This window comes from Pyricularia oryzae, chromosome 4 (assembly GCF_000002495.2).
Source record: "Pyricularia oryzae 70-15 chromosome 4, whole genome shotgun sequence".
In the NCBI taxonomy this organism is placed as follows: domain Eukaryota; kingdom Fungi; phylum Ascomycota; class Sordariomycetes; order Magnaporthales; family Pyriculariaceae; genus Pyricularia; species Pyricularia oryzae.
In genome coordinates this window covers 3906682-3933161 of record NC_017851.1, presented here as the reverse complement: position 1 = coordinate 3933161, position 26480 = coordinate 3906682, and the positions used below count along the sequence as shown (strand labels likewise).

Below are 26480 nucleotides of genomic sequence, written 5' to 3'. Positions count from 1 at the left end.
CTTGCTGTTTTCAACTGGTACCTGCGCACAGTGTCATGTAGCTCTTCTGTGAAAATGGAAGCCAATTTAGCCGAGCAGAATATCCCGCAGTTCTATCCGGCACACCTCCCAGCGGAGATACCCAAATAGGCGGCATAACTCGTTGGCACAACACGTTGGCTACGCCACAATTTACACGCAAGTGAACGAGCAAGGTTAAAACGTGTTCCCGAGGCGTGGCCACGCGTAGATAACCAAATAACGACTAGGTTCTAGTCTAGTTCACGCATTCTCGTGCATCTAGTTCTAATACCTACCTGTTTGGACTTAGTTTTAATCGGATAGCAGCGCCACGTCGGAAGAAAGTTCCGGCATTGCATCGTTCCCCCGCACAGGATGACTACTATTATTCCTCTCGTGGGGGCGACCCATGACTTCCCGGGTGAATGGGTTCCTAGATCAAGAGTATAAGGTTGGTGGTGTCTCGCATGTTAAATATGGAGAACCCTTAAGCCGCAGTGAATGCTAAACAGACTAGCTTATAGCACCGCGCTTCTAGTTCTAGTATTCTTCAAAAATGAACGGTATTGCACCAGCTTTGAGCGAGGCTGAGAAGGAGCACTTTCTTGAAAAGGGCTGGGTAAAGTAATGCCACCTGCCCTATTCGCCTTTCAACTAAGACCGAGTGTGGAAACTGATAATATTTGCCAGGATACCTAAAGCCTTCACAAGAGAACAAGCCGGGGATGCCACTAAGGATGTTTGGACTCGACTCGGCATGTCGCCGACAGACAAAAGCACCTGGTCCAGCCTGAGAACCAACATGCCGGCGGCACAGCTCCATTTTGATGCCTCTGAATTCGCACCTCGCGCATGGGCGGCCGTGAACGAGCTCTGCGGAGGTGAGGACCGGATAGACTCCAGGTGTCGCACATGGCGAGATACCTTCATTGTGAATCTCGGCACACCCGAGAACGAGGGCAAAGAAGTTGTGCCCAAGGAGTTGGACAATTACCACGTCGACGGGGACTTCTTCATCCACTATCTGGACAGTCCCGAGCAGGGCCTCTTGATCATCCCTCTGTTCACCGATGTAGTTCCCGGTGGCGGGGGCACCTACATTTGTCCGGACGCGATGCCCAAGGTTGCACGTTGGCTATATGACCACCCCGAGGGGGTATCACCGCGGATGGTGCCGCGAGGGGAACCAGATTTTGAGAAAGAGGCGAACTTGGATTGGTTCCTCGACTTGGCACAAACATGCGAGGATTTTGTAGAGGTAACTGGCGAGGCTGGGGATGTTTACCTGTTGCACCCGCTGATGTTGCATTCCGCGTCGACGAATCCACTACGGCGCGTCCGGATCATCACAAACCCGCCTGTATCTCTGAAGGAGCCATTTTGTTTCGACAGACCAGATGGCAATTACAGTTTGGTGGAGCTTAGAACGATCAGGGCGCTTGGGAAGAAGGCACCGCTTGACTGGAAAATCAAAGGTCCAAGAGAAAACGTTATCCCGGCCAGGGTGCGACGCTGGGAGAAGATGAAGGCTGATGAAGCAAAGAGATTGGAGGAAGCACGGAAGCTCGTAGCGGCATGAGTGGCGGGCCCAAACTATTCGTACGAAGTAAATTGGAAAACAAATATCAGACAGACAAGAAGAACCCGCATCTACCAAATTGTTTTCTTAGTCGTCTCAGGTGAATTTAATTGAGTTACAGTATTCCATTAGACAGATTGCGGACAGGGAGACAGGCTTGTTCAAAAAGGTTAAAGAGCGACATCACCGGGATCTGTTCTAAATCTGGCTTGCTAAGGTTATTACCACAGTACATCCAACTGCAGCCGTACTGTACATCCAGGAACAACATCAAGGGCAAATGCGCCGACAGATGGAACACCAAGTTTAGCTCTCCAACGCCACAGGCATTTTCAGCAACGATAAAGTCTAGCCTGGTCGGCTATTTCACCAAAAAAGCTTAGGTCTTGCTTGATACCCCGTATCTCGTCCTGTCGGCCACGCAGCCCAGGTCAAATTCGTCAACATGAGTGACAGCGAGGATTTCGATGTGGAAGGCTCAAATTTAGCCAAGGATGACCCTATGCGAGCATTCCTCCCCGAGTCGTTCGGCAAGAAAGGCAAAGAAGCAAACATTGCGGCCCAGATTGACAGGAGCCGGCGAACGGTTGATCAAAAACAAGCCAAAAAGGTGCAGGATGATGCCGTATCAAAGCAGTCAAAGCCACATTCTGACGGCAGCAGCGCGGACGATTCTGACGACGACTCCGACTCCGACTCTGACGACGATGAGGACGAATATCCAGTCTCCCACGAGCTCGTGCTCAAGACGCACGAAAAGGCCGTCACCGCGGTATCTTTGGATCCCGCCGGCTCGCGGCTAGGCACGGGATCACTCGACTGTACCATCAAGCTTCACGATTTTGCCTCGATGACGCCGACCACGCTGCGCGCATTCAAGAGCGTCGATCCTTGGGAGACCAAAAAGTCGGCTGCCTCAGCAGAGTCACACCCGATTAACCAAATCCTGTTCAGCCCCCTGTCAGGCGGCCAATTCCTTTGCATAACGGCGCACCCACAGGCAAAGGTTATGTCAAGAGACGGCGATATTCTAGCCGAGTTTGTCAAAGGCGACATGTATCTCCGAGATATGCACAACACCAAGGGGCACATAGGTGAGGTATCGGCTGGTGCCTGGAGTCCTACAGACAGGAACTTGTGTGTCACGGCAGGCTCCGACAGCACGCTCCGGATATGGGACATCAACAATAAGAGGTCGCAAAAGGACATCATCGTCTTCAAATCCAAGGCTGCGGGTGCGGCAGGCCGCTCCAAAATGACCGCGGTCGCTTGGTCGTCTCCACTACAGGGAGGCAACAACGCTCTAGTAGCAGCAGCACTGGATGGTACCCTTGTCATGTACAGTGGTGATGGGCCCTTCACTCGGCCGGCAGCTGAGGTACAAGCTGCACACAAGCCGGGTACCTGGACCAGCGGAATCGACATCAGTGCAGACGGCCGGATGATTGTCACAAGAGGCGGCGATGATCTCATCAAGCTGTGGGATACACGTAAACTTAAGGTGCCAGTCGTAACAGCTTCTCACACTTCTACGTCGGACAGTTTCCGGATGACCAATATCAAGTATTCTCCAAACTCAACCAGCATTCTCACGGGCTCGGCGAATGGCGACCTTCACATTCTCAATCCTGGGACTCTTCGGCCAGATTTGGTGACACCGGTCACACCAGGGTCTCCTCTAATCGTCGTGGACTGGCACGATAAACTGAACCAGATTGTCACCGGCTCTGCTAACGCTGAGATCCACGTGCTCTACAACCCAAACATGTCCGCACGCGGTGCAGTGGATGTCATGAAGCGTGCACCGAAAAAGAGGCACATCGATGATAATCCTGCCTTGACCATGGATCAGAGCGTCGGAATATCGGGCGACTCTATCATTACACCCGGTGCCATGGGTGGCCGCCGGGGTGGTGTAACGGCCTCTGGGCGTTCTTTAGATCCCAGGAGACCGCAGGTCCAAAAGGTGACCCCATTTGGGAGAAGCCAACCGGACGAGAAGCATGTCGAAGAAAACATTCCTCTTAGTCGTATGCTTCACGAAGATCCTCGAGAGGCTCTGCTCAAATATGCGGACGTTGCTGCCAAGGACCCTATGTTCACAAACGCATGGAAAGATACCCAGCCAGTGACACAGTACGCGGAGGAAAGCGACGAAGAAGTCGACGAGGGCCCAGAACGAAAGAAACAGAAAAAATAAGTATCAACCATTTAATGAGCGAATTGCTTACATCGGTGTATAATGAACCTTTTGCGCACAAAACGCATGTGCTGAATAATGATCCAGACACAGTCAGACGTCCCAAAAATGTCTCCGGGCCCCCTTGGGCGCAAAGATATCAGGAGGCAGCTTGAATTTAATTGACATGGCTGCTGAACCTGACCGTGACCAACACTGGAAGTTGAATGTCTTTTTGTATGACACGTGACTTGTTCTACGCAATTTGTACTTGGCTTGCGCGGGATCAACCAGTGCCTCAGGCACTAATCAAGGACGTTTTCCTCCCTGGCCCACTATTGTGTGAGACTTAGGTGGGTCTAGCCAGCCGTTCTGAAAAATACCACCGGCTATGCCCATCGCACACGAGACTCCCGGTCGGCCTTCAAACCACCTACTCCATCAGAGGCCGTCGACGAGCTGCGCGCATCGAAAAAACCGCCAAACCACCTTCTAATCATCGTTGAATTATCACCAGCAAACCAAAGCTCCGTACCAAGCCACCTTTGGCAACCCCCGCGCCCGCAGAGGCGCCATTTCTCTGCAAATTTCCAATCACCATAGACCTTTCGACTTTGAATTTTTCACACGTCCACTTTTGCTTGTTAGGAAGGGCGCACCGCGCCGCAGGTCGATCTGCCTGTCGCTCCCCACACTCCCTCCGTAAGCACCGTAGCACGACCAGTTATCTCGACACATCGCGGCGTAATCCAAAAAATCCAAGTCCCCTTGGATTCGACGCGCCGCATCGCAATCGCAACGTCGATTCCCTTTCGCGTCATCCGATTGACTTTGGTCTAGCTCGACCCCACGTCAACTTCCACCCGGCAGACGCGCCGAGTTTCTCGAGCACAATTTTTCAGCTCCCGCGTCGAACCCCCATCAATATTTTGGGACGCGATTTGAATTTGACGCGCATATTGTCACATCGACCCTCGCTATGCGCCCGATGATACAATAGCCTTTGAGATCACCAACCTTGATCTCCCGCGATTTCGATTGGATACGTCAACGGCCAAAATGGCCTCGGTCCAGACCATGCCTGCGGCTCAGCAGCAGTCCCAGCAGGGACAGCAGCCTGTCCCCCAACAGGCTCAGATCCCCGGACAGCAACCACAACACCAGGGGACAGCAATGCCTGCGTCACTAGGCCAGCAACAACTGTCGGAAATGCTGTTTCGGTATCAGCAACTAAAGAAGCAAGGAGTTCCGCCTAACAACCCCGAATTCGCCCGACTGTCACAGATTCTCCATAACTTCCAACAACAACAAAAGATGCGAAAGCAAGCGCAGCAACAACAGCAGCACCAGCAGCAGATGCAGATGCAACATTCGGCAACCAACGGTAGCTCGATTGGTGCCCCCTCCGAAGCGACGCACGAACAGGCCCCCCCTAAAGCTAACCAGCCTCAACCAAGTTCTGCTTCCGACTCTGGTCACCCGACACCATCGAATAATGCGGCCGCCCCCATCACATCTGCTTCACCGTCTGCCGCCCCAAGATCCAGCGGCGCTTTTACACCACAGCAGCTCAAGCTTCTTCGAACGCAGTTTAAGACTTTTGGGTTTCTCAGGAAGAACGCAGGGGTGCCTCTGCATCTACAGCAAGTGATAGCAGCAGCGCGTAAGCAGAGGCAAGCAGCTATCGCCGAGCAACATGCAGGAGCAACGCCGACTGCTGGTGCCAAGGTAAGTCCTGGCACCGTAGTGCCCCCGGCTCTGCCTAACGGTGCTGATGCTTCCCAGTCACCCGCCGTTGAGGAGCCCAAGCAGCCGGGCTTCACGAGCTTCAAGGACCCTTATACCGAGGGCGTCATCCGCAAGTCCATCAGCTATTTTGAGCATGGCCAACGTAGCAATCGGCCATTTGTACCTGGCATTATGCCGATTGGGATTGACTTTGAACAGCTGCGGTCGGACAGAGAGACGATCATCCTGAATAGAATGAGTGCTCGCTACAACGAATTGCAGAAGCTTGCGGGCAACATGGCACATTGGGACACGGCACAAGACGAGGTTGTACCCGACGAGAGCCTTAAGCGAAAAGCGATCATCGAAATGATGAAGATTCAGCTCTATTCCAAGCAGCGCGCTTTCCGTGAGAAGGCTGGACGTCTAATGATCAACTATGACAATCTTGCAATGACAACCAACCGCAGCCATTACCGACGGATGAAGAAACAGAATGTGCGCGAGGCTCGTATAACCGAGAAGCTCGAGAAGGACCAGCGTAATGCCAGGGAGATTCGGGAGAGGAAGAAACACACCGACTTCCTGCAAGCCGTATTCACTCACAGAAACGAAATGCACGCATCAGCGCAGGCTCAACAATCAAAGATGAGCAGGCTAGGCCGCTGGATGACAAACCACCACAGTAACATCGAGAAGGAGGAGCAGAAGCGTATTGAGCGCAACGCCAAGCAACGTCTACAAGCCCTGAAGGCTAACGACGAAGAAGCCTACTTGAAGTTGCTCGACCAAGCCAAGGATACCAGAATCACTCACCTGCTTAGGCAAACCGATGGCTTCTTGCACCAGCTCACTGCATCGGTTAAGGCGCAGCAGCGACAAGCTGCAGAGCGCTACGGAGGAGAGGAGATCATCGATGACGAAGAACTACCGGACTCGGATGACGAAGAAAGCAACCGCAAAATTGACTACTACGCTGTGGCCCACCGTATCAAGGAGGAGGTCACGGCGCAGGCCAGCATCCTGGTTGGCGGTACGCTGAAGGAGTACCAGATCAAGGGTCTCCAATGGATGATCTCGCTGTATAACAACAACCTCAACGGTATTCTTGCGGATGAGATGGGTTTGGGCAAGACAATTCAGACGATCAGTCTAATCACTTATCTGATTGAGAAGAAGCAGCAACACGGCCCTTACCTGGTCATTGTTCCCCTGAGTACATTGACCAACTGGACTCTGGAGTTTGAAAAGTGGGCACCCTCAGTGACTCGCGTGGTCTACAAGGGTCCGCCAAACGCCAGGAAACAGCAGCAAGATAAGATTCGCCAAGGCAGGTTCCAAGTGCTTCTCACGACATACGAGTACATCATCAAGGACCGCCCGATTCTGAGCAAGATCAAATGGTTCCACATGATCATTGACGAGGGTCACCGTATGAAGAACAGCAACTCCAAGCTCACCTCAACCATCCAACAATACTACCAAACCCGTTTCCGTCTCATTCTTACCGGTACCCCTCTGCAAAATAACCTCGCGGAGCTGTGGGCTATGCTCAACTTCACGTTGCCCAACATCTTCAAGTCCGCCAAGACTTTCGATGAGTGGTTCAACACACCCTTCGCCAACACCGGAGGCCAGGACAAGATGGAGTTGACAGAAGAAGAGCAGATTCTCGTCATTCGCCGTCTACACAAGGTTCTCCGACCTTTCTTGCTTCGTCGTCTCAAGAAGGATGTCGAAAAGGATCTGCCAGACAAGACCGAGAAGGTCATCAAGTGCAAATTCTCAGCATTGCAGTCACGCCTGTACAACCAAATGGTCAAGCACCAAAAGCTTGTTGTCAGCGATGGCAAGGGAGGCAAGACTGGTGCTCGTGGTCTGAGCAACATGATCATGCAACTCCGAAAGCTGTGCAATCACCCGTTCGTGTTTGATGAGGTTGAGAATCAGATGAACCCCACCAACACCAGCAACGATCTACTTTGGCGTACCGCAGGCAAGTTCGAGCTGTTGGATCGAGTATTGCCCAAGTACAAGGCTTCAGGCCATCGTGTCCTCATGTTCTTCCAGATGACTGCGATCATGGACATTATGGAGGACTTCTTGCGCTTCAGAGGCATACAGTACTTGCGCCTGGATGGTACCACCAAGTCAGAGGATCGATCTGATTTGCTTTACCAGTTCAACCGCCCAGACTCGCCCTACTTCATGTTCTTGCTTTCTACTCGTGCTGGAGGTCTTGGTCTCAACTTGCAAACTGCCGACACTGTCATCATCTACGATTCGGACTGGAATCCCCATCAAGATTTGCAGGCCCAAGATCGTGCGCATCGTATCGGTCAGAAAAACGAAGTCAGGATCCTTCGATTGATCAGCAGCAGCTCCGTTGAAGAGAAGATTCTGGATCGTGCGAGGTTTAAGCTTGACATGGACGGAAAGATTATCCAGGCAGGTCGTTTCGACAACAAGTCGTCCGAAACTGATCGTGATGCCATGCTCAGAACGCTGCTAGAAACAGCCGACATGGCAGAGAACGGAGAGCAGGAAGAAATGGATGACGAGGAACTCAACATGATCCTGGCGCGTAACGAGGCCGAACTCGCAATCTTCCAGGAGATGGATGAACAGAGATCTAAAGATCCAATTTACGGAACTGCCGCAGGATGCAAGGGTGTTCCACGTCTGATGGCGGAGACCGAGCTACCTGAGATCTACCTTGGTGATGGTAACCCTGTCGAGGAGGAACAGGAAACCATACTGGGACGCGGCGCTCGTGAAAGGACCAAGGTCAAATATGACGATGGCTTGACGGAGGAGCAATGGCTTATGGCTGTCGATGACGATGATGACAGTCCCGAGGCAGCAGCTGCACGTAAGCAGGCGCGCAAGGATAAGAGAGAGACCAACCGGCTGAAGAGGCTAGCGGCTGGCATCGCATCACCAGAAAACTCGCCGACGGCCAGTCGTGCAAGCACTGAGGAGCCACAAATAGAAACTCCTGTCAAGAAGCGCGGGCGCAAACCGGGCAGCAAGAATGTCGAAAAGCGCAAGGCGGAGGATGGCGACGATGAACCGCCAGCAAAGAAACGCAGGGGTCCACAAGGAAGGCCAAAGGCGGTCAAAACCGGCTCTCCCCATCGCGCTTTGCTGCAGAAGAGTCTCGGCAATCTTTACGAAGCTCTTATGGAGCTGGAGGTTGATGACATTGATCCCGAGGCCAAGGATGAGGATGACGAGCCCCTCAAGCGACTTATCATTGGTCCTTTTATCAAGCTGCCGCCCAAGCGCGACTTCCCTGATTACTATCAGTTTATTGCCAAACCCATCGCAATGAAACAGATTGAAACCAGGATAAAGAAGGAGGAATACAGCAACCTGAGCGATCTGAAGAGTGACATCGAGCTTCTTTGCAACAACTGCCGTCAGTACAATGAAGATGGCAGCATCCTTTACTCGGATGCAAACATAATAGAGGTTAGTAGCAAACTGATTCGCAGCAAGTGATCACGATAATTTGGATATTTGCTGACTGGTATAATTCATAGAAATTCTTCAATGAAAGGCTCGAGGCTGAGCTCAGCTCCCATCCGGAACTGCAAGAACTGGAGGTTGGTAGCAGCAAAGACCATGACACTTCAGTTGCCCCGTCAACCGCGACCGGCACGCCTCAACCGGCGGCGGCCACAGCAACAAGGATCAAGATAGTGACGAACGGGACAAACCAACCGAACGGCACTACCAATGGTAATGCAGGAGAAGAAGAATGAGAAATGCTTCGATGGTCGGTTGCAGTTTGCTGGGTTGCGAAGGTTGAGGCGTTCGAGGATCAGGGGCCTGGGTTAAGTTCCCTTCCTGCCCATGGCTGTTTGTTATTGTTATTATCTCTTCTTGTTGCTGGATTCACTTCTTTGAAGTTTTCTTCCCCTTCTTCTTTTTTCTCATTATACATTATCTTTGCCGAGGCATATGGGTGTTCTTGGCTCTCGAGCAACACGCCCCATCGAGAAGGAGCAAGGTTAGCTTGACTGAGACTCATGTTCGTCTTCTTTTACTCGGCCGTCCTACTCTCCTTTGTCTGCCCTCATTACCACTTCTTTGCCCCGTCTGTATTACACAAAAGGAGTCACGAACGCGAGCGAGGAGGGCGTTGATACGGCATTTAATTGTTTCTGTGCACACCGCGAAAGACATTGGGAATTTGGGGTTTACTTTGTGTCTGGGATACACTACTGTATTTTTTTTTTATTCTTTTTTTGTTCTTCTCAACTTGATTGATTGGACGGTGAAGTTAGCACAGCCCGCAGAAATTGACATAAATTTCGTCCGACTTGAACTTGACGTACGGGTCAAATAACTAAATCTTGGTGATTAATGGAGTTGCCGGTTCCGTAGTAAAGAGAGAGACACGGCAAATGTCATGCCAGAACCGGCATGGACAGATTACGTGGTGTGTTCATGCTGCGACCAGCATAGGGTAAGGGAGGAGGCTGGGTTATGCCCCCACCTTTTTCTCCAACGAGTGGGCTGCGGTCCATGATTTTTTGGGGGGGGGGGGGGGATCGACAGCAGTAACCCGCAGTTCGTTCAGGGAGGGAGCATCTGCACCTGCAACATGCCAGACATTGATCCATCTAATCCCAACTCCATCTTTGCATGCATTGATGATATATTTTTTCCAACTACAATTTAGCTGATCACAGCTTGCTTACCTGCTTGCGACGTGCAACTACCCCTTTTAACTCACCAGTCGCCACGGTGATCAGTATTCATCAGTCGCATGGTCAATTTCGTCGTCACGTATCGCATCTCGACTCGACTCGATTGTCTTTTTAAAGCCCATCATCCATGGCGGGTCGCTTCGTTCGCGCGTCGAAATATCGTAAGCTTACACTGAGCCGAAAAGAAGATCAAGATGCAATAGCTGCAGCGCAAAAGCCTCGACATCAATGCTGACAGCTTGCCCGCACCTGGGTCTACTACGTACGACAGGACACATTTTTGGCAAATCTACGAGAAAGGAGTTTTGCTACGACAACCTGCACATTAGCCGCAATGCTTGGGACACAAACCTCGTCAAGGTGCGCCGCAAACAAACAGCCCAAACTCGAGCATCGTAGGCAGTAAATGCAAATGCACAGAACACGCGCGCACAGGAATTCGAGCTCGAGACTCACACGTGGGCCCCCTCACCCTCTCCGATGTTAGGTCAACCCCGAATACCTCTCTGTCAACTGGGAGTCCGGCGGCGGCGGTGCCTTTGCCGTGATCCCACTCAGCGAGAAGGGCAAAGTTCCCGATCAGATCCCCCTCTTTGGCGGACACACGGCCGCCGTGCTCGACACAGACTGGCACCCCTTTAACGACAGCGTCATCGCTTCGGCCTCGGACGATGGCAAGGTTTTTATATGGCAGGTGCCGCAGGGCTTCACGCTACACACCGATGCTGAGGAGCCTACGGACGTGGAGCCCGTGTCGCGCCTGACGGGCCACTCGCGCAAGGTGGGCCAAGTGCTGTTCAACCCAGCTGCCGAGTCGATGCTGGCCTCGGCCTCGGGCGACCTGACCATCAAGCTGTGGGACGTGACGACCGGCCAGGCGCACATTACGCTAAAGCACCCGGACATCGTCCAGAGCCTGTCGTGGAACGCCTCGGGGAACTTGCTGGTCACCTCTTCGAGGGACAAGAAACTGCGCGTGTGGGACGTGCGCCAGGAGAAGCCAGTCCACGAGGCGGCCGGCCACACGGGCGCCAAGAACAGCCGCGTTGTGTGGCTGGGAGAGCACAACCGCTTCGCGACCACGGGATTTAGCCGCATGAGCGAGAGGCAGCTGGCGCTTTGGGAACCCGGCAACACAGAGCCTATCGGCGGTTTCAATGTACTTGATTCCATCTCGGGAGTTTGCATGCCTTTCTGGGGTAAGTCTGTGCCGCGTTTGACCAGACTTTGATTCTCTGTAGCTGAGATTGCATACTGAACTGTGGTACGCGAACAGATGATGGTTCCAATTGCTTGTACCTTGCTGGGAAAGGGTAAGTCGATGATTGCTTGGTGTTTGAAAAAGAATTCCGATAGCATCCTCTGATTTGTTTACTAACTCACGTGAACGTCCAGTGATGGCAACATTCGCTACTTTGAGTACGAGAATGACAAGTTTGAGTTCCTTTCCGAATACAAGTCTGCGGACCCTCAAAGGGGTATTGCATTTGTACCTCGCCGTGGCATTAACGTAAGGATATTATTAAACTGAAGAAAAACAAAAGTAAAAAGCATATCGAGGAGGCCCCTGCTTACATGACATATCCCTGCCTACTAGGTTCACGAGAACGAGGTTATGAGAGCTTACAAAACAGTCAACGACGCTTACATTGAGCCCATCTCCTTCACCGTACCTCGACGTGCCGAGACATTCCAGTCGGACATCTACCCTCCTGCTGTGGGTCTGAAGCCCGCTATGTCTGCACAGGAGTGGTTGTCGGGTAAGACTGCGTTGCCGTCCAAGATTGACTTTGAGAGCATTTATGACGGCAATGCCCCGGTTGAAGTGCCAGCGGACTACAAGCCCCCTGCCCATGCCCCTGTTGCTATGCCATCTTCACCTGCCAAGCCTGCGGCGCAGAAGGAGCCCGAGCTCAAGCCCACTGTACGGTCGCCGCCTCCGTCCATGGGTGATCAGAAGCAATCCATCGCTACTATGGCGTCCAAATATCAAGACAATGAGGAGAGTGACGATGAGGACGACGCGAAGAACACAGCGGATGATTCGAGCTTCGAGGAGTCCTCGAGACCAGCACCTCGCTCCGCTTTCCCAGCATCGCAGAGCAAGCCCCCCGCGCCCATCAAGACGGCATCGCCTGTGGCAGCCAAGCCTTCCTCCCCTATCAAATCCCCGGAAACCTTTTCGCCAGCAGGATCCAGAAATGCATCATCCTCAGTCGCTCCGCCGACGACCAGCGGCGGAGGCGCGCCTTCGTCGTCGGTAGAGGCCTCTCTGGCTCAAATCACGCAGCTCTTGGAAAAGCAGACCAAGATCATCGGTGAACAGAGCGACAAGATTGGCCACCTGACCAACGAAGTCGAGACCCTGAAGAAGAGGATTGGTGCAGGGAACCAGGATCAAAGTGAACGCATCAGGCAGCTTGAGCTTGAGCTTGAAGCTGCTCGATCGTGAGAATATGATGACCCTCACTCAGTTCGTGTGAGGAAACTACAGTGTGGATGAAACCAATATGTGCACAGTAAATGGAGGAGCCTGGAGAGTTAAGAAAAAGAAAGGGTTTCTTTAGCAAGCTGTCAATTACATTTGTGATACATCAATTGCGACATACCTAGTGCCATATATAATTTTGAAGTCTGAAGCTGCAACTCCGCCACGATCAGTGAGGGAGTGTTAATTCATAGCCGCCACACAATACCCACCCTCATTTATTTAGTTGTCAATTACTATCGATAATGCTAGTCTCTGCAGTCATAACCGTGATGAGATACTTTAGTCGGGCTACTTGCTTGTTTGTCCTTGAACCAGTACCGAACTGTCGTTACATGCGACTCCATGGTGGCTGTTCCTGTAAGATGATGAGTGAACCAACTTGATTGGTCCCTTGTGCCTCTCAAAGCCATCTTTTTCTTTGTGACATGGGCCATTGATGCTTCGAGGTCAGGGGCCAGCTATTCTTTTTTTGTTGAAACTCTGAAGTACAAAGCCGATCTTTTTCATGGGCTTTGTCTATATTGTTCTGCTTTTGTAGAGCAATAGGTCGGGTCCCGTGGATGCATATAAGCAAGAGACTTGTGGATTCTGGAGAAGGCCGTACGGGATCAATGGAGTTTGCTATAATCTCTGTTATTGTTTATATACGTATCACAAGGGACTAGCGAGTTAGACAGCGATAGCTTTAGCTACTATACAAAAATATCAAGCTTCGACAAAGATCGCCCAAATCAGCCATAATGGAGAGCACGTTAGAAAAGAAGATCGAGCAAGAACAGAGCCCTAGCACCGAACAAGGGGGGTTTAATTTCAGGGAGAGGCTCGAAGCCGGCAAGGCCACCTACAGGAAGCCGGCGGAGCAGTCCAGAGAGGTCCTAGCCGAGGCGGCACGATGTCGCGAGGCACGCAAGAAGCCCAAGTTGCCGGCCAAGGACGAAAAGCGTGGCGATGTACCCGCCAGTTGCAAGAGCGCCGTCACCTCTTCCCGCCCAACGCCCGAGGCCGAGGCCGCGCCCGAGGGCGAGCGCAACTACGACTTGCCCCCCTGCCTGCGCTGCATGGGCAAGAACCTCCCCTGCTCCTTTGTCCACAACCGCAGCGCCGGATCTGACCTCGTCTGCACCTGCTGCGAGCGGCTGGGCCAGGGCGTCTTTTGCATCCAGTTCGCCACAGCCCGCGCCGGTAGGTACTACGGCGTGGACGAGGTGACTTCAGTGTGGCTGTGGCCGGCCGGCTGGCGCAGCGACGACGTGACTCGGCAGCTCGATGCGGTAGAGGTTTTCGTGCCGATTCCGGATTTGAGGTACTTGCCGGACGAGTACGAGGCTTTTGTCCAGACGGCCGAGTTCCTCGTCAACGGTGAGCCAAGTCCGATGGTTGCAGATCGTCTGGGTGACGGCCTGATGCTGGCTGATGTGGAGAATTGGGTGCTTCCGTTGTGATGGAAGGGTAAGGAAACCAAGAAGCTACCTCCCGGCACAGACAAAGATGAAGAAAAAATTTCGGTATGGCAAGGGTACTTTCGGCAGCTTCAGCGACAGCGGAAAGATAGGCGAGATGAGGAGAACCAGCAAAAGGTAAAGGAGTACCGTGCGCAAATTCAAAAGCGGCGCCGGCTCCAGGAGGACAAGCAAGCACACTCTACAAATGTGGATGTGGCCAAGGTAGGTGATGATAACACGAAGAAAGAGAAGGAACAGACGGGGCAGGAGTCAAGCCAGAAGAAAGAGCCGGAGGCGGAGCCTGAAGACTCGCTGGCTTACACCCCTAGCGCAAGAGTCCTCCAGTATCTCTGCAGGGAGAGGGAGAAAATGAAGAAATATGGGGAGGCTTTTGAGTAAGCCAAGAAGGAGGAGGAAGCCAAGATGGCAGAGGCTGAACGTATGGCCAAAAGGGGCTTACTTCAGATTGACTATGACAGTGCACCTGACGGCGCAACTGATTCGTCGTCAACTGCCAAGGTCTAGTCTGAGCCTATCGATATGTTGCTGAAACTTATTGAAGCATTCTGCACTTGACTACCTTTGGGGCTCCGGTTTCTTGGTTGATGAGTTTGTCATTTTCCTCGTGTATATAAATAGTCAAACATTTGTACCAGGTGTAGCACGCTATTTCGTAACTTACCTTCAGCCAAGAACGTCGAATAGTCCAACAACCCGTATAAACTCGCCTTTTTTTTGGGTCACTGCTGGATATTAGCAACAGTTGACCTATAGCTTCGATTTCCTCTGAAGGATGTTCAGAAGTCATGCTGACTTAGGCGATGTTCCTAATAAGACCACTGCCCCTGATGCCCACAACCACAGTGATATCACGTGTGGACAAAACGATGAAAGTGTCAAGTTTGTGCCGGTCTGCCGTTATCCGTTGATACCTCTGGATATTATAAATCGGGCATGGTTCAAAGGCAACAACTCCGGAAAATCAGGGGTGTCGGCCTGAGTTGCATTGCTGTCAGGATCCAAGCCGAGAAGCAGCTGTTTGATATCCCGCAGCTCCATTTCCAATGCCTGCTTCTCTTTTTCCCGATCCTGACCAAGCCCCAAACTGAGCTCCTCCAGCGTTTTCACATCCTCTATGGCCCGCGCCTTTTCTTGTTCACCGAGAGGCCGTCGCCTTTCCAGCAACAAAGCCGAAGCGACACCGTGATCGTCTCCATGATCCCCAGCATCACGCTTGTACGCCACCCAGTCGCCCCTCCTGAGCACCACCACCCGATCGGCAGCCGCCCTACCCTCGCGGTCCAGCCAGGTCGCGGCGATGAGCAGTCCCGCATACGTGGCATCGTGAACAGGCCTCGGAGTCAAGCGCAGCGGCAGACCCCGCGACCGGGCCTCGGGCAGCACGCGGTGGAAGCGGACCAGGATCCCCAGGCGGCTCAGGGCCTCGGGCACAGCGAGCAGAGCGACGTGCACCGCGTACTCGGCGGCCTGGAATATGCGCACCAGGTCCTGGAAGTCGGCTGGGTGGCGGCACGCCGACTCGACGAGGCAGTCGGCCCCTGCGGCGGCGACGCGGCTGCAGGCCATGGCGAGCCAGCGGCGCGCGTCTGGACCCGTCGCGGGCGAGGCGAGGGCGGGCGACTGGCGCATGAGGTCTGTGTACGCTGGGTGATACGTCTTGTACGTGTCGGCGATTAGGTGCGCGGGACCCCGGTGTGAAGGGTTCCGCGCGGTCATGGCCTGGTGTAGGAGTGGTGCTGTGCGGGTCTTGCCGGCACCCGTCTGGCCGACGAGCAGGACTGCGACCTTGGATGAGGAGTCGCTGCCTGGAGATTCGCCACTGTCCAGCGCATGACTGAGCTCAGCAGGCATGATCTGCTCGGCAAAGATGGTCTCACTCTCAGCATCCGTGAGAACATATTTTGCCAAGGCGCCTTTCCCGTCTGCCATGGTTGCCGGATGATGTGTTGACAAGTATGGTAAGTTAGGTACCCGGGTGCAGGTGGCTCCTCAGGTAGGCTTCGTGATTGTGGATACTTGTCGTAGTTCCAAAGGTACAGTACCGTACCTTACATCAATTAGGCTTCAGAATGGATAGACGAAGATGAGCATGAATCTAGATAATTAGGTAATTACTTTGTAAGATGGGATCAATGTACCATCAGCCCCAACCCTCCCGATAGTCTTATGCTCCAACCATCCATCCTGTCCTGTTCGACGAAGTAGGTCTAGTTTAGGTCTAGAGCTAGACCTAGATCTATCTAGGCAACCCAGACTTTTCAAAGCTTCTAGAACCTCTCAAGACTGGATGACCGGCTTATTATTGCTGTTATTTTTACCCCCTTCAATTGCGGTTTTTATTGCCTGTGCTTACAGTGCAGTACTTGAGTACTGCCTAATCAAGTACTACCTAATGACTCCATATTGTGGAGATTACGTTTAATTGTGATTTTGACTTTTGCGCCCCGGATAGTGCCGTCAAGTGACCTCTAACGGGAGTGGAGAGTTGACCGGGCTGGTGGCAGGGCATGCACGCGCGGCATTCATGTTGTCATTGTACAAAAGAAACGGCTACACCGGCGCTGTTCCTGCAATCGACCCAAAGAAAAGACGAATGCGGTATAGATTTTCTTATCCGCCGTGGAGTCTCCAATTGACGTACGAGGTACGGAGTAGTACCCCTCCAAGTCCAGTCCCAACCCAGCATGGATCGATGTCAATCAGCGTGCACCAAGGTCCTTGAGCTATTAGGTCGCAAGGTCGGTACCTAGGTAAGGTAGGGTACCTAAAGGTAAAGGTAAGGTAAGGTAAGGTACCTTTCACCTTACCAGGTCTATGTGCCTGCCCAACCTTAAGCGCCGGAGTTTGGGACATGGAAGATCTAGTATGGGTAAATTCTCCATAGCATTGGATGGCATCTGTAAAGGTAACTTTAGGAACTTCAGGTCATCATGGAACAGAAAGTACCCAAATTGATTAGGGGGCAGACAAATAGACCGACAAAGTGTACCTTGAACCTGCTAATGTTACCATTAAGGTACCTATCTTACCTGCCTGCCACCCCCCTATGAGCCTGTTACCTCCAGCCTGACTTCGCACCATGTCTTTTTTAGCTTCTGGCCCAAGTCTCTGCGTCACTTCGGTTGGTGCTGGGAGACCTAGACCCACCCTATTCCTAAAAGGGTAGTAGTGCTCATTCCAGGGAAGGGGGGTCTGCGCCGGTTGCCTCGAGCCAGGAGTCGACAGGCTTCAGGCTGTTGCTGCTTTTGCGACACACTCTGTTTTCGCAATTGTCTTTCGACGATAACCAAACAACACGGCTCAAAGTGCAACATTGTCCACAGCAATTCACCACGCCCCGAGAGGCTCCCCCTCGACAACGGGCTTTCTGAAGCGCTGGACCACGATCCATTGCTACAAGATTCAAATCTCCCCAGCCCAGGCTTCTGGGTGTCGTCGCCATGATGTCCAACGCCCCTCCTGCGGCCGAATCTCCTGGGCCTCCAGTCGCCCAACAATCCCACAACGACACAAAGGGCCCGAGCTCTACGTCGCCTCCATCGCAGCAGCTTCATCCCCAAAAGATTCAGTCGCACGTCCCAGTGCATCTTCCTCCGACTTCAAACCAGTCACCGTCGTCGCAAGCTTTGTCGCCGCCGACCAAACGAGACCTTCGTTCGTGGTGGAAGAGGTTTCAGGCAAACAACAGCAAGCACCAAGAAACCGTTCCAGGTACATCGACACCCAACACTGTCCCATTTTCCTCCCCTTTTACTCCTACGCAAGGCACGACGCGTTTGGTCACCTTTTTCTACCTGTCTTATCTTTATTTCTGAGAGAGGAAAAAAGAGGGGGAAAAGCAAAACTCAAATCGAACCTGCTGTTTCCACCAGCCTACCTTTTCCCTTTGCCCGCACTCTCGATTGCACAATTGGAGCTCACATAGCTACCTTGGCTGGCTAGCTCGTGCATCTGCTAACCCAGGCTGTACGCAGAATCACGACCGCATGGAATCTTTGGGGTCCCGCTACGCCAAAGTATCACATACGCAAACGTTGCCATTTCGCTACTCGACGACGACGGAAAGAGCTACATTTATGGATATGTGCCGATCGTGGTCGCAAAATGCGGCGTTTTTTTGAAGGAGAAAGGTTTGTCTCCCGGGAAAGTCTTGGTTACCCGTCAATCTTCTGGCGCCTTCGTTGTTCTAACACAAGAGCAAATTCCAGCGACCGGAGTGGAAGGCATTTTTCGACTGAGCGGCTCAGAAAAACGCATCAAAGAGCTCAAGACAATTTTCGACTCCCCCGACCGATACGGCAAAGGGCTTGTTTGGGATGGATATACGGTTCACGATGCCGCCAACGTGCTCAGGCGATATCTCAACGACCTGCCAGAACCCGTGGTACCATTGGATCGTTACGAAGCTTTCAGAGACCCTCTGAGAGGCGCAACATTGCAGGCTGTTGGAGACGCTGAAGGACCGCAGTTTGTGAAGGATTTCGATTTGCCAGAAGCGATTTCAAAATATCAACGGTTGATCACCGAGCTGCCACCACTCAACCGCCAACTCCTCCTTTATTTGCTTGACTTGCTCGCCGTCTTCGCCGCCAAGTCTGACGAGAATCGCATGAATTCGCAGAACCTGGCTGCCATTTTCCAACCCGGGATGCTTTCTCACCCGAACCACGCCATGGCACCCGAAGAGTACCGGCTCAACCAATGTGTCATTATATTCCTTATTGAAAACCAGGATCATTTCCTCATTGGCATGCAGGGAACTGCTGCAGACGAGAAGACTGTTCAGGAGGTGCAGAAAGGTACCCCGCCAGTGGTAACTCCAGTCACTCCCGGCGCGTCGCGCAAGTCGGGCGTACACAGGTCAGCGTCGAACGCCAGTGCTGGCGCGGAGAGTGTCGCACGTGACGGCCAAATACGGCGAAATCGATCGGTCTCATCCAGGCATTCGCGGCACTCCAACGGCGCACCAAGCCCTGCAAGCCCAGCGCATGGATCGGGTGCATCTGGTGGCTTGGCGAGGAGTAACACAGTACCATCCAAAAAGTCCCCTGCTATCGGCACAGGCAGGTTCCACAAGAAGGGAGAACAATCAGGAGCACCAGTGGTACCACTAACCCCGGCGACTCCAACCCCTATCCCCCCATCACCGATAGTAGTCGATGCTGGCAGCCCAATGGAGGCAATCGGTCGAAACATCCATTCCACTGCTGCTCCACCCAGTTCAAACAGTACCCAAACTCTCTTGACAGTCGACCATACTGGACTGGGAAGCAAAGGTCAAGATGGCCTCCTGGATCCCACGACTCCGGATGCATTGACCCCGTCCCGAGAACGCAAACTACAGAGCCTCTTTCAGCGCTCGCCAGGGAGTGATACGGAATCTAGGACGCCCAACAAACTCCGCAAAAAGCGCTTGGTAAGCAGTCAGAACCCTAGTGCGCAAAGTTCTACTGCGTCCCTGCCGCATTCTCATGCGGGTGTCTCTCCCGGTGTCGAGCTTTCGAACCCAATGGAGCAGCCGCCGTTGAAACCACTGCCGGAAGCGCAGCAGAGTTCCCCAGGTCCACTGATGCCGTCGTCAGAGAGCGCATCGGATGCAACGCCTAGAGCGCAAAACCACTCTCCCGAAGCAAATATGCACTACCATCATGTTCCCAACAACGACACTAGCTTGAAGCCGCAAAATTCGCACACACAATCTCTACACAGTTCCTTCAACGAGGGCTCAGATATTGATCAGGTTGATGAATCAGCGCCACCAGTAGCATCCGATCAGCCAGAACCAGAAAAGGATAAGAAACGACGGTGGCGGCTTTCTAGAAGGAAGGAAGAGATGGGGGCTACGGCTAGCCCTGGACCGCCGCCTGTCCCGACATCTCCTCGTAAAGTAATTGGGACGAACACACACGCAGAGGCAAGCACAAGTTCAATTGGTAGCGGCAGTAGGCACCATCGGCGCAGCTTCAATGGCGAGCCAGTCGACAACATTTTGACTGGAAGCACGGATGCCCAGTCGTCTCATGATTCGGCCAGTAAAGAGGGCAGGGATGAGTCTCGAGGCCTGACGGGATGGTTTAAGAACAAGTACCGAGAGGCCAAAGAGAACCGTGACGAGCGTCGGAACAAGTCACCGCCGCCTGCACAACAAGACTCCCACTTCAGTCCGACCAACATGATGGTGACACGTGGGAAGAGCTTGGAAATTACCAGGCCACCTGTTGAGGATAAGGAAGCACCCAAACCATAGGGCTGAATATCGCGCAGGCTGAAATGTATTGCAGGTGGAGATATGCGTGTTCTTGAGCGTTTTATGATTATTTGGCGTGGTTCTGATTTGTTTTATTCCCCCCAACAAAAACCCCAAAAGGTCGACCTAAAAGAAAAGTGGTGATATCGGAATGGAATTACTCTACTTCACCTTGTGCAGTCGCCCCTCTTTCTCTCTCCTTTTCTCCCGTCGACGACTGAGGATACCCCATGGTAGTTTGCTTCGTTTTTTTTTTTTTCTGTTTTTCTTTCCCCAAAGTTTACACCCATTACACCCCTGTTGAGGATAGGATGGCTTGGTTTCTTTGCTTTCGGAGGATGGATTTCTCATATATATCATATAACTAAAACAAAATCCCGGGAGGCTATTAACATACGAGCGTTATAGCAATGAGCTAACCGCCATTCCTCGAGCTCAATTCCTGTACTAATGCACACAAAGCAACACACTCAAGGTTGACCTGTACTAGTCTAGTCTCTTACTACTAACTCTATATATCTCTTCAATATAGCTTGCTACTAGCTTTGGTAATTTGAACCCTATCAAACTTACATGCTTTGGATCGTCCTGTGAACGAATTTTGTCTCTTATATAATTTCCGTGGACATGCGCTATGTTAACCGATTTGGCAGTACTACCTGCATATCCATCTCGATCGGGATGACGCAAGGGCAGCTCGGTGGGAGCCGCTTTATATTGAGTCTCTGTTGTTACACGGCAGTTGTGCGACCCGGGAATCATTTCGGGACATATCCGAGACAGACATGAACCCTGTGGAGATATCGCCCCCCCCCCCTTCTCTCGCATACCAGATCCGGTCCTCATGCAGAAAAAACCCCAGTGTCCCATACGACCAGGAGCCCTCTCCTCCGTACATCCTCGTTGAAGAAGCCGTTCCAACCCTCCCACACCCTGTGGAGCTCAACCCCGAGCCCCGCACCCCGGCCTTGCTGCCTGTCGAAAAACCGCCGCAGGTCCTCCTCGATGCCCTCGAACCCGACAATGTACCTCGGCAGCAGCCGGCGGGCGTCCTTGTCCTGGGGCCACATCTCGGTCGCCAGGAAGGCGTCCTTGTCGGCGTAGAACCTGTCGGCCTCGTCGAGGTACTCTTCGCGCTCGCGGGTGCCCGGCTCTGTGTGAATCGGGGGCTCGCAGGTGAGCGCGCGAGCGTGCAGGCCTGGGTAGACGAGGTGCGAGCGCCAGGGGGTCGAGTGGCAGGGCGTCAGGAAGAGGGCGAAGAGCTCCATGTCGTCCAAGTGGCGATTGATGTCAATGGCCGTTCCGTTTCCACTTGGCGCTAGAGGCGCCGTGTGCTCCGATGAGGGAGTGGCTTGGCCAAGCACAAGACTGTCGGGGTGGATGCCCTCGTACTCGTGGCGCAAAAAGTGCAGCACCGATAGCGGAGCTCGCTGGTGGAATGAGGAGAGATAGCCCCCGAGAATGATATTGACTGCCAAGCATCCGCCTAGGACGTATCTGTGTCTAAGTCGAGGTTTTGAGGGAGAAGAGTTCTTGGCGGCCAAGGGTGAAGTAGTCGCTTGGCTAGTAAAGAATGCGTAGACGTAAGGTGCCGCTATGACATGGAGGACAGGAAGAAGCGGGTAAATGAACCGGACCTCCTTGTGTGATATCGTCGACAATGCTCCCACCAGAGAAAACACAGCAAAGGATAGAGTCTTTACCGCATTCGACTGTGATACCGTCAGACCTGGCACCAGGGCGAGCCCTGTCGATTTCCACAGCCCTATGCAGACAAAGGGAAGGCATGTCGTCGAGAGCAGCGGGATGCCTTGGGAAATATAGTAGTGCCAATCATTACGCCCATAAAATAAGGAGAGCGACTGCGAGAGGTTGAAGTGAAGCCAGTTGTGAGGAGGGAACGTCCAAAATCCGAAATAGAAGCAATCAGCCAGGACAGACACGGCCAAGACTGAGAGTCCACTGAAGGCTATGTTTACCACGAGGCTAATGAGGCTTCCTGTAGTGAGTGGGGATCTCCCGTCTAGAGTGAGTCTAGTTACGGTCACGGTGAGAATCGCAATCCAGACGAGGAGATTCGTTGGCCTCAACACCACAGCGATTGCCGCAAGTAGCAGTGATTCTCGTAAAGTTGATGAAGTAAAACTTTCCCTGTCATCCTCATCTTTTCCACTAGAATCCCTGAGTAGACTCCAAGGCCAATGATAAAGAGCCATGATTGTCAATGTGGTCTCAATAGAATTCGAAAATGTCCTTGTAGAGCAATACCATTGCCATGGGTTCGAGACAGTCAACCAAAGCTGTATTATTATTGATGATATTAGTACAGCAAAGACAAAACGAGGACCGGGCCCCAAAAGACAAGGTGTAGCCTAGACATACAGCCGCGGAAGCGATACCCCCAGAGTTGCCATATATTTGCAAGGCCAGCTTCCAAGTATAATAATCCCCTAGAGCAGCAAAGACGGCTTGGGTTGCCTTGGGCGCAGCCACCAAGAGTGCCGCAGAGATTTCAGGGCTAGCGTGCAGAAACTTCAACACATTATGAAGGACGATATAGACCCCGCCGAACAGGGCAGGGTGCAACGAAGAGCGAAGTTGATATTGCCATTCCTATGGTTGGCTCCGGGGTTCAGTCCATATGAGCAATGCGAATAGGTAGACAAGCAGTCAGAGAGCGACTGGTGACAAGCGACACAACCTACCCAGGTCAACCAAGCTCCACTATCACTTCCAAAAGCTATCCTCCAAGCCGGCTCCAAAGCCTGAAAATATTCATCTGGCTGGAAGAATGTGCGCACACAGAGAGCATTGACGAAGCGGAATGCGACGAGAATGTACAGGACAGTTGCATCTCGTGACTTCATTCTCTGCTTCTAAAGGCTGCTCCTGTGGGGGTTTGGTGTGACGTATTGGGTGTCAGTTCTGCACCGCATGAATCTCTCTTCTGTTTATAACGACCTGACAATTCAACACACCTCAGTTAGGTTCCATGTTGCCAAGGCGGCCTACGAACTCGGGATTTGCTGCAGGGGCCGGTGGAGGGTAGGTAAGGTAGAGAACCCCCGATTCGTGAACGTGGCAGGTTCACGTTTATCGCTTATCCAGCCCCCCCTTCTCCTCGGGGGTCGGGATAAAGCTTGTTAAAATGTACGTTTCCATTGGTCATCGCGTTCCTGTCGACGCCAAAGGACCCCGCCATTAGGTACAGAGCCCCGACTCGGAGGCTCAGCTTGCATGTTCCGCACAAGGTACGGTGACGCAAACTTGTTGACAGACAGACATCAGACAGCCTCTCTGGGAAACCTCATTGATGGGAGCATACCGTAAAGGCAACGCCGCAATACCAAACTGCACAAAAAACAAGCGATTTTCCAATATCGCAAATGAATGGCATAGATCTTATGTCAACTTCATATCCTCCGCATCCAAATTAACTCGTAAAAGTCCGACTCAGTTAGCTCAAGCTCAAAACGACTCGCGCCGTGGTTTGGAATTCATCACGCGCGCCTGAACCGGCTTGCTTCGGCAGTTTGCCACACCACAAGACTGGGAGCACTGTGGATTGGTTTGCGACGAAAACGCTTGCACCTGCACTTAGGGGTTTAGTGTGTCGAGTTCGCTTGTAACCCGGCAGGCCAGGTACCGCCATGGCCTTCCTGTGACGGCATCATGGCATGGATATTGGGTATGCCGATGCCCGCTGCTGCCCGCGACAGGATGCTTGGCAAGGTGAGAGAAAGTAGAGAGGCCAGGCAGGCCGAAGCCGGCATTAATAGACTGTCCTCATGCGCCCCTCCCACCACCACTAAGCTTACTGACCTTGAACTTTACATATTTTGTATCCAACCACCAACTTGCATATACCATTGTGGCTTTATTTTCCGTTTTTTTTTTCACCTACCTTACGATTCTTGACTGCCTCGTGGGCATAGTTCAACCCAGGTTCAAACATTCATTGAAGGCCCTTCCCTTCCTACTCTTGCCCGTTTTAGTTCATACCATTTAACCTCCTTTGCAACGTCGTCGGATCCTGCCCCCCCCCCCCCCCTTCTACTGACATACGGCATTCTAAAACCACACGTTTCACTGTGGTGCGCGAAACATTTTCGTCCATAACCCCAATAGTTTCCGTCTTTTCCCACGAGGGCTTACACCATCACTACCATCATGACACCCTCCGCCACCAACGGTGACGCCGCCGCCGCTTCGTCCCGGTTCCATGCCTCCTCGACCAAATCCGCCATCGCGGCGGAGAACGAGTATGCTGCCCACAATTACCACCCCATTCCCGTTGTCTTTGCCCGCGCCCAAGGAGTCAACGTCTGGGATCCAGAGGGCAAGCACTATCTCGATCTCCTCTCTGCCTACAGCGCCGTCAACCAAGGCCACTGTCACCCGGAGCTGATCAAAGCCCTGGCTGAGCAGGCTGGTCGCCTCACGTTGAGCTCGAGAGCCTTTTACAATGATGTGTTCCCCGTATGGGCCGCAAAGGTCCGCGACCTCTTCGGCTATGATATGGTGCTGCCCATGAACACTGGTGCCGAGGCCGTTGAGACAGCTATCAAGATCGCGAGAAAGTGGGCATACAAGGTCAAGGGGGTCCCACAGGGCAAGGCCCATGTATTCAGCGTGGCTGACAACTTCCACGGTCGAACGGTAAGCTTTCCCACCTCTCTTCCGGGCGTCTCTAACTCGACAGCATAGATGACCGCCATTTCATTGTCTACCGATCCGGAATCGCGCGATAACTATGGGCCATACGTTCCAAATATCGGTGCAATCTGTCCTACGACGGGCAGGCAGATCAGGTACAATAACATCTCGGATCTGGAGATCGTCCTAGAGGCGCATGGGGCCGAGACGGCTGCTTTCATTGTAGAGCCCATCCAGGGTGAGGCAGGTGTTGTTGTGCCGGATGACGACTATCTTGCCAAAGTACATGCGCTATGCAAGAAGCACAATGTCCTCTTCATTTGTGACGAGATCCAGACCGGCATTGCCCGCACAGGCAAGATGCTGTGTTGCAACTGGGCTGGAATCAAGCCCGACATTGTAACCCTTGGCAAAGCTATCTCGGGCGGCATGTACCCCGTCAGTTGCGTGCTTGCTGACAAGGACGTCATGATGGTTGTCGAGCCCGGCACTCATGGGTCCACCTACGGCGGTAACCCATTGGGCTGTGCTGTATCTATTCGTGCGTTAGAGCTGGTTGAGGAGGGTAAGCTTGCGGACCAGGCCGACCATCTTGGCCGGATTTTCCGTGAAGGCGTCGAAGCGTTCAAGTCTCCAATTGTCCAGCAGGTCAGAGGCAAGGGGCTTCTCAATGCTGTTGTCATCGACGAGTCAGCGGCAGGGGGAAGGACCGCGTGGGATCTTTGCATGCTGCTGAAATCGAAGGGTCTACTGGTAAGCCTTATCACATTTTGTGATGCGCTGGCAGGTGTCTTTTGACGTCTTGCGTCAGCTACATTTTTGATGGTTAACTCGAAGAGTCGTTAGGCCAAACCAACGCACGGGAACATAATCCGATTCGCGCCACCCCTCATTATCACGGAGGAGGAACTGAAAAAGGCGCTCAGCATCATAGGGGAAGCATTGACCGAGCTTCCGACTGCGGAGAAGGGTGATGGTCACTAATTACCAAGAATGTCTGGATGGAAGGATTATACAGACTGGAGGGAGGTGGGGGATTCTTCGGGCCTCGGGGCTGGAACAAGGTTAGGTACATAACCTCGACTCAGAGAGCTAATAAAAGCTCGGCGCGTTCGCAAGCTCAACCAGCTTCATCGCGCAGGTTTTTGGGTTTTTGGGTTTTTCTTTCTTTCTTTCTTTCTCTCCCTACCCGTGTATATCACGGGAGTGGGAAAACGATGCGAACTGTTGGATACTACTATACACACTGGTTTGTCTCGTAGGACGGGGTCGTTTGGATCGTACCTCATCCTGACTAGGAAAAATCTGGGTAGCCTCTCTTCCCTACCATAGAATATTGGAGTCTATGAATCAATACCCCCTCAGCACAGATCAGTTGGAAAACAAAAGTGAGCCGACAAGATAAAACGAAAGATTCTG

At 52.6% G+C, this 26480-nt stretch overlaps 9 protein-coding genes across 9 annotated transcripts; 7 read left to right on the top strand and 2 right to left on the bottom strand.

The window, feature by feature from the left end:
- The first annotated feature begins 449 nt into the window (after window positions 1-449).
- On the top strand, window positions 450-1706 carry MGG_06386 (uncharacterized protein). Its single transcript, XM_003717139.1, has 2 exons — window positions 450-624; window positions 691-1706. The coding sequence occupies exons 1-2, from the start codon at window positions 557-559 to the stop codon at window positions 1577-1579; spliced, it is 957 nt and encodes a 318-aa protein (XP_003717187.1). The 5' UTR covers window positions 450-556; the 3' UTR covers window positions 1580-1706.
- A 101-nt stretch (window positions 1707-1807) lies between these two features.
- MGG_06387 (WD repeat-containing protein 70) lies at window positions 1808-3969 on the top strand. The gene has a single exon (XM_003717138.1). It carries the CDS (start codon window positions 2025-2027, stop codon window positions 3777-3779), a length of 1755 nt encoding a protein of 584 aa, XP_003717186.1. The 5' UTR covers window positions 1808-2024; the 3' UTR covers window positions 3780-3969.
- Window positions 3970-4120: 151 nt separating this feature from the next.
- On the top strand, window positions 4121-9812 carry MGG_06388 (SNF2 family ATP-dependent chromatin-remodeling factor snf21). The gene is made up of 2 exons (XM_003717137.1): window positions 4121-8960; window positions 9032-9812. The coding sequence occupies exons 1-2, from the start codon at window positions 4818-4820 to the stop codon at window positions 9251-9253; spliced, it is 4365 nt and encodes a 1454-aa protein (XP_003717185.1). The 5' UTR covers window positions 4121-4817; the 3' UTR covers window positions 9254-9812.
- Window positions 9813-10041: 229 nt separating this feature from the next.
- On the top strand, window positions 10042-12962 carry MGG_06389 (coronin-6). The gene is made up of 6 exons (XM_003717136.1): window positions 10042-10365; window positions 10476-10564; window positions 10692-11403; window positions 11481-11517; window positions 11600-11714; window positions 11802-12962. The coding sequence occupies exons 1-6, from the start codon at window positions 10332-10334 to the stop codon at window positions 12654-12656; spliced, it is 1842 nt and encodes a 613-aa protein (XP_003717184.1). The 5' UTR covers window positions 10042-10331; the 3' UTR covers window positions 12657-12962.
- Window positions 12963-13435: 473 nt separating this feature from the next.
- On the top strand, window positions 13436-14276 carry MGG_12845 (uncharacterized protein; the record flags this gene model as incomplete). The annotated part of the gene is made up of 2 exons (XM_003717135.1): window positions 13436-14122; window positions 14178-14276. 2 exons carry the CDS (start codon window positions 13436-13438, stop codon window positions 14274-14276), a joined length of 786 nt encoding a protein of 261 aa, XP_003717183.1.
- On the bottom strand, window positions 13547-16288 carry MGG_12844 (zeta toxin family protein). The gene has a single exon (XM_003717134.1). It carries the CDS (start codon window positions 16085-16087, stop codon window positions 15056-15058), a length of 1032 nt encoding a protein of 343 aa, XP_003717182.1. The 5' UTR covers window positions 16088-16288; the 3' UTR covers window positions 13547-15055.
- A 1040-nt stretch (window positions 16289-17328) lies between these two features.
- Window positions 17329-20964, top strand: MGG_06390 (uncharacterized protein). Its single transcript, XM_003717133.1, has 3 exons — window positions 17329-17869; window positions 18133-18288; window positions 18367-20964. Exons 1-3 carry the CDS (start codon window positions 17599-17601, stop codon window positions 20403-20405), a joined length of 2466 nt encoding a protein of 821 aa, XP_003717181.1. The 5' UTR covers window positions 17329-17598; the 3' UTR covers window positions 20406-20964.
- Window positions 20833-23379, bottom strand: MGG_06391 (GPI mannosyltransferase 3). The gene is made up of 3 exons (XM_003717132.1): window positions 23111-23379; window positions 22788-23018; window positions 20833-22705 (listed from the first exon to the last, which is right to left on the bottom strand). The coding sequence occupies exons 1-3, from the start codon at window positions 23270-23272 to the stop codon at window positions 21248-21250; spliced, it is 1851 nt and encodes a 616-aa protein (XP_003717180.1). The 5' UTR covers window positions 23273-23379; the 3' UTR covers window positions 20833-21247.
- A 1017-nt stretch (window positions 23380-24396) lies between these two features.
- On the top strand, window positions 24397-26480 carry MGG_06392 (ornithine aminotransferase). Its single transcript, XM_003717131.1, has 3 exons — window positions 24397-25064; window positions 25113-25814; window positions 25908-26480. Exons 1-3 carry the CDS (start codon window positions 24576-24578, stop codon window positions 26043-26045), a joined length of 1329 nt encoding a protein of 442 aa, XP_003717179.1. The 5' UTR covers window positions 24397-24575; the 3' UTR covers window positions 26046-26480.

Bases quoted from the DNA above. Each gene is read 5' to 3' on its own strand.
- MGG_06386 (XM_003717139.1), top strand. From the start codon at position 557: ATGAACGGTATTGCACCAGCTTTGAGCGAGGCTGAGAAGGAGCACTTT. The intron at 625-690 runs GTAATGCCACCT...AATATTTGCCAG, and splicing joins CTTGAAAAGGGCTGGGTAAA to GATACCTAAAGCCTTCACAA.
- MGG_06387 (XM_003717138.1), top strand. From the start codon at position 2,025: ATGAGTGACAGCGAGGATTTCGATGTGGAAGGCTCAAATTTAGCCAAG.
- MGG_06388 (XM_003717137.1), top strand. From the start codon at position 4,818: ATGGCCTCGGTCCAGACCATGCCTGCGGCTCAGCAGCAGTCCCAGCAG. The intron at 8,961-9,031 runs GTTAGTAGCAAA...TATAATTCATAG, and splicing joins CGGATGCAAACATAATAGAG to AAATTCTTCAATGAAAGGCT.
- MGG_06389 (XM_003717136.1), top strand. From the start codon at position 10,332: ATGGCGGGTCGCTTCGTTCGCGCGTCGAAATATC. The intron at 10,565-10,691 runs GTGCGCCGCAAA...CTCCGATGTTAG, and splicing joins GGGACACAAACCTCGTCAAG to GTCAACCCCGAATACCTCTC. The intron at 11,518-11,599 runs GTAAGTCGATGA...GTGAACGTCCAG, and splicing joins TTGTACCTTGCTGGGAAAGG to TGATGGCAACATTCGCTACT.
- MGG_12844 (XM_003717134.1), bottom strand. From the start codon at position 16,087: ATGGCAGACGGGAAAGGCGCCTTGGCAAAATATGTTCTCACGGATGCT.
- MGG_06390 (XM_003717133.1), top strand. From the start codon at position 17,599: ATGATGTCCAACGCCCCTCCTGCGGCCGAATCTCCTGGGCCTCCAGTC. The intron at 17,870-18,132 runs GTACATCGACAC...GGCTGTACGCAG, and splicing joins GCACCAAGAAACCGTTCCAG to AATCACGACCGCATGGAATC. The intron at 18,289-18,366 runs GTTTGTCTCCCG...AGCAAATTCCAG, and splicing joins CGTTTTTTTGAAGGAGAAAG to CGACCGGAGTGGAAGGCATT.
- MGG_06391 (XM_003717132.1), bottom strand. From the start codon at position 23,272: ATGAAGTCACGAGATGCAACTGTCCTGTACATTCTCGTCGCATTCCGC. The intron at 23,019-23,110 runs GTAGGTTGTGTC...AGCCAACCATAG, and splicing joins GTGGAGCTTGGTTGACCTGG to GAATGGCAATATCAACTTCG. The intron at 22,706-22,787 runs GTATGTCTAGGC...ATAATAATACAG, and splicing joins GGGGTATCGCTTCCGCGGCT to CTTTGGTTGACTGTCTCGAA.
- MGG_06392 (XM_003717131.1), top strand. From the start codon at position 24,576: ATGACACCCTCCGCCACCAACGGTGACGCCGCCGCCGCTTCGTCCCGG. The intron at 25,065-25,112 runs GTAAGCTTTCCC...TCGACAGCATAG, and splicing joins ACAACTTCCACGGTCGAACG to ATGACCGCCATTTCATTGTC. The intron at 25,815-25,907 runs GTAAGCCTTATC...AAGAGTCGTTAG, and splicing joins TGAAATCGAAGGGTCTACTG to GCCAAACCAACGCACGGGAA.